Source organism: Geotrypetes seraphini, chromosome 1, assembly GCF_902459505.1.
Source record: "Geotrypetes seraphini chromosome 1, aGeoSer1.1, whole genome shotgun sequence".
In the NCBI taxonomy this organism is placed as follows: domain Eukaryota; kingdom Metazoa; phylum Chordata; class Amphibia; order Gymnophiona; family Dermophiidae; genus Geotrypetes; species Geotrypetes seraphini.
Genome location: NC_047084.1, coordinates 352,016,054 through 352,030,196, shown reverse-complemented (window position 1 = coordinate 352,030,196; position 14,143 = coordinate 352,016,054). Strand labels below are relative to the sequence as shown.

Sequence of the window (14,143 nt, the reverse complement as noted above, 5' to 3'; positions counted from 1 at the left end):
TTAAGATAGATAATCAAACATTTGGTTGGAAATTTTAGAAAAAAAGTTGCTCCCAAAGCAACAACTCGAGATTTATGTTGAATAAATTGTTTATGTCTATATTGGGTGGTTCTATACACATCTGGAAACATTTGTAATTTCTGGCCACAAAACAAGGAATCTTTTTTCAAGAAATAATTTTTCAAAACATTACTTTTAGTATTTTCAGAGAAGAAGGTAACCAGGAGAGTGGCCTGATCAGTAATTTCATCTTGAGTAGTTTCAAGAAATAGAGTCAACTTTTCCATTGGATCCTTTTTTAATTCAGATCCTTTAGAAGTATCTCCCTCCTGATTAGCTATTATGCTTCCCAATAGTCTGCTGTAAATTGGTGGAATTTCAGCTTTCTGCTGCTATTCTATAATGGATTAGGCATGCTTTAATGCTGTTAGAGAATTGGCGCTAAGCACACTTAGGCACCACTTTATAGAATTGTCCCCATAGCTTTTAAAACAGAAGATCAAAATCTGTATGGAAGGAGGACAAAAAATATTTTAACCTTTTCCTATCGTATGTCCAGGATGATGGGACATTCCAAAAATGACATAGACAGTGGATAAACAGTCTGTATGGACTAATAAAGAGCCAGGAACCCAAAATATTTGAATTTACAGACTTATGACTTATTTACATTATGTTTACAACAGCCGTAAATGATAACGGTGAATAATACAAAACTTTGCTAAAATAATTACGATTGGAACCAGCGTAACGTAAAATTTATTACGATAGGAAAAGGTTAAATTTTCAGCAATATTGTCATTCTGTAAAGCACAATATTAGTCAGAGAACCACTGGATCCTGTACTGTCTGTTGCAGTGTCTCGCGGCTCAAGCCATCCAGAGGTGCGTGGACGTCAACGTGATGTCATCATTGCATCAACGTCCGTGCATGCGCAAAGGCCCTCCAGATGGGCCCTGAGCCGCCAATAGGGAGTACCGGCAGGGAAGACGCGCGGAGAGAAGGAGATGTGCTGGCGCCGACTGATTACCTACAGGATGTACCTCTCGCCAGTCAGCCAGCGCCAGCACCTCTCCTCCTCCCTATCGCCTTGCGGCACACCTGAAATCTCAGGAGGCACAGTTTGTGATACATTGTTGGATTCTCTGTATCTTGGTGTGATGTAATGGTGAAATGGTTTCCTATCAATTATTTGTACATAACCAGTTATGTTGCCATTGTGCAGTATAACTGGTTATGAACTGGCTTTGAACTCATCAGTATTGTGTGTGTTTGTTTTTCCACCATGGATATTTATGCAGCACTTTTGTGCTTTAGAACAGGCTGTACACCAGCAGATTCTGTTCCAAAATACTCAACACTTGAAACTCGCTGACCAGCACGTCTTAATTCCTACTTCTTTGTATCTATATTGGGGCTGCCCATGTAACACCACCCGCCTACACATACACACACACTCAAAACACACACGCACACACTCAACACAAAACACATACGCACACACTCAACACAAAACACATACGCACACACTCAACACAAAACACATACGCACACACTCAACACAAAACACACACACTCAAAACACACACGCACACACTCAACACAAAACACGCACACACTCAACACAAAACACGCACACACTCAACACAAAACACGCACACACTCAACACAAAACACGCACACACTCAACACAAAACACGCACACACTCAACACAAAACACGCACACACTCAAAACAAAACACGCACACACTCAAAACACAAAACACGCACACACTCAAAACACACGCACGCACACACTCAAAACACAAAACACGCACACACTCAAAACACACGCACGCACGCACTCAAAACACGCACGCACGCACTCAAAACACACACGCACGCACTCAAAACACACACACGCATGCACTCAAAACACACGCACGCACTCAAAACACACACACGCACACACTCAAAACACACACACGCACTCAAAACACAAAACACACACACACACACTCAAAACACAAAACACAAATGCACACACTCAAAACACACACACGCACACACTCAAAACACAAAACACACACGCATACACTCAAAACACGCACACGCACACACTCAAAACACACACACACACAACTTACAGTAAAACATGTAAGAAAGCGGTTCTATTCTTTCCTTTTTTTCTGACTTCGTATTTACAGCTCCATGAAAAGTTTGACCATCTGAAGAGGACTCACCAGGAAGAAAAGAAAAAGTTAGAAGACAAAAAGAAGGAGATTGAGGAGGAGGTGTACATATTTCAGAAGAAGAAAGCAGCAGCTCAGCTCCTTCAGTCACAAGCCCAGCAAGCCGGGTCCCAGCAAACCAAGAAGGACAAAGACAAGAAAAAGTAAGCGCTGCACTGTGGTACTTGCCCAGCTATCAATGGGGTTGGCTTTTCTTTTCCTTCATTTTGTTTCATTTGGGTGACTTTTTTTTTTTAATTTCTGTAACAATTTAGTAACTTTTTTTTTTCTCTTGAGACTGAAAATTGGCCCTTTATTTTTCTAACAAGATTTGCAAAATGATGCCATTTTCCCCCTGCATCTACAAAAGCAGTAACACTTTTTCAGTTCTTTAGTGGGTGTACTCGAAAACAGAAAGTATGCAGTAAGCAAGACAAAGTTTCCTCCAAAAATCTAAACATCCTAGCCTGAAAACTAGTCAGTTGTACATCACACTAACCCAAATACAAATGTTTAACAGTAGCGTTTTTATCTTATCATACTTACTAGAAAATCCTAATTATACACCATGACCATGACAAAATGGATATTTTGACAAGAACCAGTCAATACAACTGACAAAGTAAAGCTATCCATGTTGGTTCTTCATGGGAGCTTTAAGTAATGTAACAAATAACAGTTGGAAACTGAACAGCCCGCATCCCCCCACCCTTCCTAACCCCGAGAGCTCCAGCATCATGAATTCAATAGGATACTCTGTGCTCTATGTGACAAACCTTCCCATATAGGTGACCAGATATCTGTATACCGTTTCCATAGTCGAGGTGACCCTTGCTTAACATCCAAATATTCCATTTTCAGCAATGTAAACATTTCATTTCTCCATAGGTGAAAGTGAGGGTATCAGATTGTCTCCAATATAAAAGAATACTTTTTCTCACTAATAATGATGCCATTGTGCAACAATGCATTTCCACCCCCTAGACAGACCCAGTGACCTTGCATGGGAAAATGAAAGGACATCCGCCCTGTATTTGCTCAATACAGACTGTAAGTAAAATACAATAAATGACCAGAATGTTTGTATTCTCTCACATGACCAAAACACATGTATCAAACTAGCAGGAGTATATTGACATTTAGGACACCCCGCATGAGGATATAGGCATGATATAATGACACACATAGGGGAACAAGAAACTTATATTGCATCTCTTGTGAGGTGACTGGACGTGTCAAGACCTTTAAATGTTTCATAAGAGGTCACAGTCCATCCCCCGTAATCTGTTCTGTAGGTGTGAGATCTCTATTCCAAACCTCTGCCAATGCATCATAGTCCCACGGAGCCCTAAAGGTTCCCAGGCTAACTTGGTGAAAAGATAAACTAGCTTTAGTTTATTGGGACAAAGTAAGAAGTTTCTTAAACCATATTGGCCATATCTTCGTTCAGAGTTGCTGGGTCCGAAGATTGAATATAGTGAGAGACCTGTTAATAAGAAAGCCAGTCCTGTGCTCGCAAGTAACCCTAAAGCTGCAAATCCTAGAATGATTTTATAGCACCCTGGTCAGTGACCAGATCCCTCACATAACTGAGACTGTTCTCCTGCCACTGCTTCAAGTAAAGTTTGTTTACATCAGGGTCAAGATCCTGGTTACCCCAAAAGGGGGAGTAAAATAATGGAATAGGGTGGCAAGTGCATGCATTTACAGAGCCACTGCCAACACTAGTAGTAGCATTTTTGTTGTTTAACTGTTTATTAACTTTTTTTAGAAAAAAAAAAAAAACAACTAACATAATGTGCAGACAAAATAATAATATCACCTAAGCACTTTTATACTATGTAAGTACAAACAAAGCAAGAAAGAAATGCCTTCCTCCCTCCCTTTAACTGGAAGTGTATAAGAAATGAAATGTAGTAAGAATTAATAAACAATATTCTTCTAAAGAGAGAATCAAAAAGTTTTTATACAGTGAAAAATATTTAATCCATTATACTCAATAAATATAATCAACCACATTCAATAGTGAGTGCAGAACTCTATCCAATTGAACTTAAAGCACTCCTTCTCCTTTATCAATGAATAACGCAAATAACAATTCAAATGATGACAACATTCAATAATGGGAGTAAAGAAGTACTTAACTTCATTGAAAAGTGTATTATAAAGTCCTGGACTCAGCTGTAGATCCAAAGTGCTTCGTGCTCTTCACATATAACTACACACACTAGCAACAAAATTCATAGTTCATCCTTTCATAGTTCATCAGTGCAAAAATAATTCAAAGTTCAAAGTTCATCACTACAAATCCAAGTTATAATGTTATCCAGAAACTTCCTTGACACAGTATATGGTCTCCGGACTCAATACATGTTTCTCTTCAGCTTTGTCAAGAGGAAGACAATTACAGCGCTCTGGAACAATAGCATCATATCATAATTAATCTAAACAATTCATATCCTGTTCAACTACATATCTAATTCTATAAATATATTACATCTCTGTAACAACGAACAGTCTCCTATTGGAACGAGTACATGTATCAAACTAGCAGTACAGGGCTCCATAACGGCACACCCACAGACAAAGACGCTTTCACTTCAACTCCCTACACACTCGCTTTTCTCTACTAAATCACATGACCACTAATGTTTTTCAAATTAATTGGACTAAGCACGCTTACCAGCCCAAAGGCCATTCCACAGCTTTATTCAATCCATTAGGAAATACAGTGTCCCAAGTGAAGATAAACCTTTGTTCACAGTTCACTAGTTGCCTGGAAATATTACCTCCATGGGTCGCATGAAATTGTTCCAACACTACAAATTTCAGATCAGATTCTTGATGGCGTTTTTCAAGCCAATGCTCTACTAATGGCGCCTCTTCTTTCTTATTACGCAAGCAACTAAGATGTTCTGCTATTCTGAGCTTTACTACCCGGCGCGTTTGACCAATATATATTAACCCACACGGGCAAATAATAGCATATATTACTTGCATAGAAGTACAGTCAGTATAATCATATAATTCATAATGTTGATCCCCATGGGGTATTGGTATGCTAGTGGTCACTAATGCATGCGGGCAATAAACACAATGGCCACATGAATGATGACCCCGATTTTCATCAGAAGAAAGACCTCGATATTTTGAACCCTTTATCAATTCCCCCAAATTTTGACCCCCGTTTAAACACAAAACGAGGTAAATCTGTAAATTCAGAATGGTACCTTAGAATGTCCCAATGTTTCTGTATAACTGCAGAGTCTCATTTGAATAAGGAAGCACACAAGTTAGAATGCTAGATTTCTCTGGCTGACATTTACAGTGCAATCACTCTCTATGTGCATTAGAGGCACGTTTATACGCCGATCTAAAACATCTATCAGGGTAACCCCTTTTTTTAAAATCTATTCACCATAATCTGTGCCTGGGTTTTAAATTCTCGATCAGAAGAACACAGTCTCTTTAATCTAAGCAACTGACCTGCTGGAATACTTTGTTTCAAATTCCTTGCGATGAATAGAAGTATCAAATTTTCCATGTTCATATTTAACAGTAATATTCAGAAAATCTATCTGATTGGCATGAATGATAGCAGTGAAAACCAAATGGGGATTACACTGATTCAAACAGTGCACAAATCGATGGCTACCTTTTGGGCTCTAATACTTAACCTATAGTTTATCCATTTGTTGATTATGTTCAGAATAATGCTTCTCATATTCTTCTACATCCTTTATTTCTTGTAATTCCCCCAATTTAGTTTCAAGTTCTTTAGTCAGGTCTGCAATTGTCTCTTCTAAAATATCTATAGTCAGAAACATTAAATCAAGTGAACATTGTATAATCACTCGATTCCATCTATCAACATAAGCAGAATTACTCAAAAACCTGGGTTCTTTATTGATACGCAAACCACGCGGAATTCTTTGAATATGGCAATACTCTAAAAGAGTAGCAGAATGCAATTGTTCCCGTATTAACATTTTATGTAACCGATCAATGCCATTCCAATCTGCGTCAATTTTAGCATTTACTGTGGTGAACAGTCTACTACCACTCATTAAGGAATAAATCCTCTCATTAGAGAGCCCCGACTTGGACTCCCACCCAATGGAGGCCATCCCTCCCTACTATACTGCAAGTGAGTGTGTTGATACAAGAATTAATAAACATCATACCTTCAAATTTAAAAAATGTTTTACAAAAGCATCTAATGGACCCCAAATTTCCTTCAATTTTCAGATTTCACCCTTTTCTCAAATTTATAGTACATACATAGGGTTTCCCACCAGAATGGTACATTGAATCTATCCCATTGCTTCCAATTCCTTATTATCATTTGTAGTAGCATTTTTATTAATGCTGACTTTTAGAAAGCTGTGGTAGAGGTAAATGCTCTGACTCTCATAGGAATTCTATGAGCGTCGGAGCATTTACCTTGCCAGCCCGTGGTAGAAACCTCTACCACAACTTTGTTAAAAGGAGCCCTAAATAAATAGAGCCATCTTAATGCCCTGGTTGCACAAAAAGCAGATTGGACCCAGTGATCTTAATGACAAAATTAAAAAAGAGGAATAAAGGTTAATAAAATGTGCATTTTTAAAAATTTTTTTTTTTAAGGTGATACTTTTCTCATTGGACTAATTTAATATGTTTTAAGGTCCATTTACATAGAAGGTGGAGATCAGAATTGAGATGAACAAGGTAGGGATGCAGAAGTCTTTTCTAAAACACCTGCAAAAGTGCTTGTCTAATTGCTGGCACATGCAGCAGGAGCAGCCATTTTAGAAACATACTTGTGGATAAAATGAGGGTCATGGACCCAGCAGCTTTCACACGTAGTTGTTCCATTTTAGAAGCCTAGATGTGTAAGTGCTGCCAACTTAAAGGTCCTTTTACTAACCTACGTTAACCAATTTGGCGCATGCTAATGATTAGCACATGCTAAGATTCCCATAAGAATATAATGGGCTTCTTATCATATAGCATGTGCTAATAGTGAGTGCTAAATCAGTTAGTAAAAGGACCCCTTAGTGAAGCCACATTGTTAATCACATTTCATACGCTCCGGTGTGCTCTGCGCTAGAGCCAAGAGTCCTTACTACGAATACCTTCCTTCAAAGACATCAAATACAAAAGCACCAGGGCAAGAATGTTCTCGGTAATGGCCCCAACGTGGTGGAATGCGCTACCAAAGGAATTAACGTTAGAAAAGAACACCGGAAATTTTGAAGTTGACAGAGAGGAAACTAGAACTTTCAGGGATGCTTGTAAATAGATTATATCTAGTTGAAATGGCCAACCTTCTTAAGAGGTGTGTAAAAAAATTGTAGAGTATTTAGCTGCAATAGTAAACCTAGCATTACATGTGCATATACATAGGACGATTGATTTAATATAAGCATGTGCATATAAGTAGGATGATGGATAATCATGCCAATATTAATGACTCTTTATTGTAACATCACCACAGAGCTCCATGTATTTCAGTATAGAGCCCATGTGTTGTAACACCTCTCAATTTCTTATGGTAACATCTCTACAGAAGCTAATGTATCATAACACTTTTACAGAAGTTCATGTATTGTAGTGCCTTTGCAGAGGCTCATGTAGACCTCTCTGAGTTGACTCCCCAGTCATTAGTAGAGGTATAGAAGCTTTCAATATACAATTTTAGAGGCAGAAATAAACAATGGAGGATTAAGGAGAATGGCTCCTTAGCCTTTATGTAAAGCCCTGGCCAAAAAAGCATTCATTGCCTGATATTCAAAAGATTTATGCTCCTGAATAGTCTCTGTAAGTTCCTAAACTTGTACTTCAAATTTCACTCTGTCCTAAATTTAAGAAAATAAATGGTTGTCAACATGGGGTAGATTTAGGATGTAGAAAAAATGTTAGATCAGTGGTTCCCAACCCTGTCCTGGAGGACCACCAGGCCAATCGGGTTTTCAGGATAGCCCTAATGAATATGCATGAAGCAGATTTGCATGCCTGTCACTTCCATTATATGCAAATCTCTCTCATGCATATTCATTAGGGCTAGCCTGAAAACCCGATTGGCCTGGTGGTCCTCCAGGACAGGGTTGGGAACCACTGTGTTAGATCATAGCACTTACCTTCAGCACTAAGAACATAAGAATAGCCTTACTGGGTCAGACCAATGGTCCGTCAAACCCAGTAGCCCGTTCTCACGTTGGTCAATCTAGGTCTCATCTAGGCAAATGAATGGCAGGTCTAAACTTATAAGCATAATTTTTTTTAAGCTCCTGGATTAAGATGAATTTTTAGCTGAAAATTTAGGGGTTGATATAAAAAAAAAAAAAAAATTTGAACTCTAACGTTGAGCCCTGTTATCAGTCAAACTTAAAAGACTAAGGTGCCATTATACTAAGGAGCATCAACTTTTTGCAGTTTACTGTAAATTATAAAAACTAGTATATTGTACACTTCTCCCTCCATATTTGCAGGGGTTTGGGGCAGAGCCGTCTCACGAATACGGAAAAATCGCTAATAACTATTTCTATGCACTTGCCCAGACTCTGCTCAGCTTTGCACTCTTCGCCACCCACCTTAGTGATTCGTGCTGTGCTTTCTCTTTTTCTCATCTCGGCGGCGCCATCCAAAAATCCAAAGACTGTTCCTAATTCTCCTTTGTGCTGCGGAAGGGGAGAAAGGGAGGCAGGGGGGAGGGAGGAAGCTTTGCTGTTTGTCGTGCGCGCCTCAGCCCTTTTCAAGGAGAAACCTGTCCATCAGGCGGGTTACCACAAAGAAGGGGGTGGTGCCAGGGATGGCTGCTGGCCACTTAGAAGAGGCACTTGACAGGTGCTTGACAATCTGCAAGCCAAAGGCAAGAGTAACCAGGCCATGGACAAGTAAGTTTATTGCTGTGGGCGCAGGACCAGGGTAGGGGAAAGCCATCAAAACAAAAACTGTGAATAATCGAAATCATGAATCTAGAAACCACGAATACATAGGGAGAATTGTACATGCAAAACCTTTGTGGTAAATACAGGGGGCATGGCCAGCATGTGCACTGTGTTTACCGCACCTACATTATATACGATGACCAATAGCACCCATGCTGGCTGGCACCACATGCACCTTCTGGGAATGTGGTATAAAATAAATCTGTGCATGTAAATCACAGCTTTGCCTGTGCTCTGCGTAAATTCTTCCCCTGAGCAAAAGTTTTGTATGCAAGTTAATTTATAAGAACCTTTCTACCGACATACTATGTACCGTATTTTCACATAGATAACACGCACCCGTGTAAAACGCGCACACGGGTATAGCGCGCAAAAAACACATATTTATGTACATAAATTTTTATATACCGCGCACACCCGTATACCGCGCATGCTGCCCGACTCTCCTTTTCCCCGCCCCGACTCTCCTCTGGAGACCCTGACTCTGTTTTCGCCTGCCCCGACTCTCCTTTCCTCCTTGAAGTCCTGTCCCTACCTTGAAAGCCTGATGCCCCCCCCCGACGTCCGATTCACCCCCCCGCAGGACCGCTCGCACCCCCACCCCGAAGGACCGCTCGCACCCCCACAGCCTCACCCCCCTCCCCCATGGAGAAGCTGTCTACCTTGTTTCCGGATGCCAGCGAGCCCAGCTGTTTCCTCTGCCGGCGGTCCCGCCCCTTCTCTGAGCCCTGCTGTGCTGCTTTTTCTTCCGGCGGTCCCACCCTTTCTCTGACATCAGAGAAAGGGCGGGACCGCCTGAAGAGGAAGCAGCGCAGCACAGGGCTCTGAGAAGGAGCAGAACCGCCGGCAGAGGAAGCAGCTGGGCTGGCATCCGGAAACAAGGTAGACAGCTTCTCCATGGGGGAGGGGGGGAGGCTGTGGGGGTGCGAGCGGTTCTTCGGGTAGGGGTGCGAGCGGTCCTTCGGGGTGGGAGTGCGAGCGGTCCTTCGGGGTGGGAGTGCGAGCGCTCCTTCCGGGTGATGAATCGGGCGTCGGGGGGGGAAACTATGTAAAAAAAAATTTGTACAACGCGCTCACGCGTATAACGCGCAAGGGTATGCGCGGTTTGTAAAAACCACGTATAACGCGCGCGTTATATGCGAGAAAATACGGTACTAGCATAGACTCGCAAAAAACCTCCCTTTTTGACTAGCTTTCAGGAGTTAGTTGAAAAATGTACTACTTTTGTTTTTTACAGATTAGCTTATATGGGTTTGTGTTTTCTTATTTATTAGCCTTTATTTCTATACTGTCAAGTGGTCTAAAAAGGCAATCACCATGTTACTTACTTCAACATTAGAGCAATCCTTGCTGAATCCACTAATAGGAGATAGAGGAGAGCTAGGAATGGCATAGGATGACACAAAACTGATGAATTTTAGTTTTAATAGGTAGCATAAAGAACAATGAATTTCCCAGCATCTGTCTATCAAAGGGGGGACTGAACACACTGTTATTTACTATAGCTCTCGGAACTGACAGGGGGGCTTATTAGCCATAATGTGATTCTCAGATTAGAAAGGAGATGACAGTAAACTGTTCAAAGTTGTTAAAACGCATGCAGATTGTAAAAAAAATTGCAGGCAGACCTTAGGAAATTGGAAGACTGGGTGTCCAAGTGGCAGATGAAATTTAATGTGGACAAGTGCAAAGTGATGCACATTAGGAAGAATAACCCAAATCACAGTATACCGAATGCTAGGGTCCACCTTGGGGATTAGCACTCAAGAAAAGAATCTGGTGTCATTGTAGACAATACAATGAAACCTTCCACCCAATGTGCGGCGGCAGCCAAAAAAGCAAACAAGATGCTAGGAATTATTTAAAAATACTGTTCTATATCCCGCCCAACAGATGGAATAGTGCTAATGAAGAGTTTTCCGAATTTCTCCTCATTAACACCTCCAAAGACAAACACAACATGCTAGTCGGTGACATCAACTTTCACCTAGAGCAGCAGGAAACCCCAACAGTCAAAGAACTATTCTCCTTCTTAACATCCTTGGGATTCTCCATTCTCTCCACAATCACCACCCACCAGAAAGGCCACCACCTAGACTTAATCTCCTTCTCATCTAAAGACCCTCACTTTTCACTCATCAGCCTAGCTAACGTTACCTGGACAGATACCATTTGGTCAGACCACCTGAGAGCCAACTTCCAAATACTATGGTCCAACCCACACCCCAACAGATCAACAAAACACAGAAAAGACAACCCAACAACATACTTCAGACCCACCCTCAATCCTACTGAATTCTGGTCCCATTTCGAAATACTATCCAACCCAGACTCAGAAAAAGACTTCAACACAACCTGGAACACCCTCGGCAATCAAATCCTAGACAAAATTGCTCCATTAAAGAAAGGCAAAAAAAGACGACACATAATTGATGGGTGGTACGAAGCAGAACTAACTACAATCAAAAGAAAAGCATGTCAACTTGAAAGAATCTGGAACAAAACGAAGATGGAAAAGGACAAAGCAACATGGAGATCCAAAATCCATGAATACAAAAGAACCTCCATGGAAAAACATCACAACTTTTACTCCAACAAAATAGGCCCCTCCACAACCAACAGCAAAGAACTCTTCAAACTGATCAACTCGCTATTCAAAACTGACCACCTAAAAAAACCTTCCTCCACTCAACTGCCAAGAACTTCGCACATTTCAAGTCTAAAGGTCTCAACCTTAGAACCTCCTTCCAAAATATTCCACCCAGCCCCCCTCCACCAACCACTCCCCCTCAATCTGACTCAATCCCAGCAGACTTGAAATTCCTAACTGGTTCCTATTTCTCCAGCTCTATAGTAAATACGCCAAAACCTTCTGCCGCCTAGACAACTGCCCACCCATCATCATGAGAGCAGCCCCCGCCCCCTTCAAGGCCATGTTCTATGACTGGATCTCTAAACTAATGGCAAACGGTGAATTTCCAACCAATCTCAGCCACATCCTTATCACACCCATTGTAAAAAACTGCAAAGACCCCATATCCACAACTTACAAACTATCTGAAAAAATTCCCAACACTTCACGAATACCAATCTGGATTCCTCTCACACTATAGCACCGAAACAGCTTTAGCTTCCATCATTGATCACATCTCACACCTACTCAGTTCTGGGAAACATGCACTAATACTCCAATTCGACCTCAGCAGCGCCTTTGACCTGGTGAACCACGACAGCCTATTCAGCCATCTTGACACCATAGGCATCTTGGGCCATGTACTTAACTGGTTTAAAGGCTTCCTAAAAAAACAATCCTATCAAGTCATCAGTGAACAAATCTACTCCCAGACATGGATCAACTACTGTGGCATCCCTCAAGGCTCCCCCTATCCCCTACTCTATTCAACCTATACATGTCCTCCCTAGGCCAAGAACTATCCAAGCTGAACCTCCATTCTTATATCTATGCAGATGACATCACAATCATAGTCCCCCATCTCCACCCTACCAACCAAAACCAGACACTACGTCTCTTCAATCATCGACCAACTATAACAATGGTCCACAAATTCCAAACTAAACCCGAAAAAACCCCAAAATATTTATGGCCTCCCCTCCGAACAATCCCACCGAACCTTCCATCAACCTAAATGGAAGAATCTTCCCAATTGATCCTACCATTAAAATCCTAGGAGTCACCTTAGATCAACAACTGACATTCGAAGCCCACACCCCAACATCCTAATCAAAAAATGCTTCCACCTACTATGGAAACTACGCACGCTAAAACCATTCTTTGATTTCGCATCATTTAGACTGTTGGTCCAGTCACTGATCCTGAGTTCACTGGATTACTGCAATATAATCTATCTAGGATCGCACAAAAAATCCATCAAGAAACTGAGGCTAATCCAGAACATCACCCCATATTACAAGAAACTTCACTGGCTACCCATTGAAGCCAGAATAATCTTCAAATTTGGCTGCCTTTGCTACAAGACACTCCTCGGCCATTTCCAGGGAAGCAGCTTAAAGTAATGACATTTTTAACTGATAAGGATAATGTTACTAGTTGGGCAGAAAAATGATTTGAAATATTGCATACAAAGGGGGTGCAGATTTACTTTTTATTCTGGGAAAATAAATCCAAGCTGACAATTCAATACTTATTTAATGAGGGAGCAAAGAAACGGATTTTTACTTGGTTAGATAATTAGCTGCTTTAATTTTTTTTCTAAATATTTATTTTCTTTAATGAAAGCTTATACAGTGAAAAACAGGAAATCCATCCACAGTTTCCTTTCTTATACCCAAAGTCCATAACAGTAAACTGAGTTTTTCCAAGAGATAAGACAAACATTTTCCCAACCATCTTAAGATGATTTAATTTTAAGTTCAGTGCTCCCTATTAAAGTGGCTGTCTCAATGGGTCAGCTGCTGTCATATATCATATTTTTTGCACTATAAGATGCACCCGACCATAAGACGCACCTAGATTTAGAGGAGGAAAACAAGAAAAAAATATTCTGAACCAAATGGTGTCTTAATATATTTAATAAAATATACCAGGCTCTGCACCCAGCCCTCCTCACTCTCTGCCAGGCTCTGCACCCAACCCCACACTCCTTGCCAGGCTCTTCACCCTATCCCCCCTCCCTGCCACACTCTGTGCCCTGTGGTGGTCTAGTGGTAGGCCGGGACAGGAGGGATCCTTCCCAGTCGACTAACAATTTTTTACCCCCCCCCCCTTTTTTTTTTTTTTTAAATCCTGGTTGTCTAGCAGTGTATCACCAGGAGCGAGCTTTCCACGCTCCTGCCCCACGCTGAGCCCCTCCCTCTCTGGATGTCTGCCTCAGATCTCGTGGCTAGTGGTGCACAAGGCAGGAGCAAGCTTTTCATGCTGCATCCTGGCCCCGCGCTGTTCCCTGAATGGCTGCCGTTCTCGTGAGTCCCGCAAGAACTGACAGCAGCCATTCAGGAAACAGCACAAGCCCAGGCTGGAG

The 14,143-nt window shown here is 41.3% G+C and overlaps 1 protein-coding gene across 12 annotated transcripts in view; it reads left to right on the top strand.

Annotated features, from left to right (window-relative positions):
- Positions 1-14,143, top strand: part of SEPTIN11 (septin 11) — a 211,221-nt gene that overhangs the window by 168,547 nt on the left and 28,531 nt on the right. For all 12 annotated transcript variants that reach the window (XR_004536452.1, XR_004536451.1, XR_004536449.1 and 9 more), the window contains exon 9: positions 2,188-2,375. Coding sequence is in view for 9 of the 12 variants with exons in the window: in XM_033914310.1 (XP_033770201.1) it covers positions 2,188-2,375 (188 nt within the window). In the remaining 3 variants the exon portion in view is untranslated. The remainder of the gene's footprint in view (positions 1-2,187; positions 2,376-14,143) is intronic.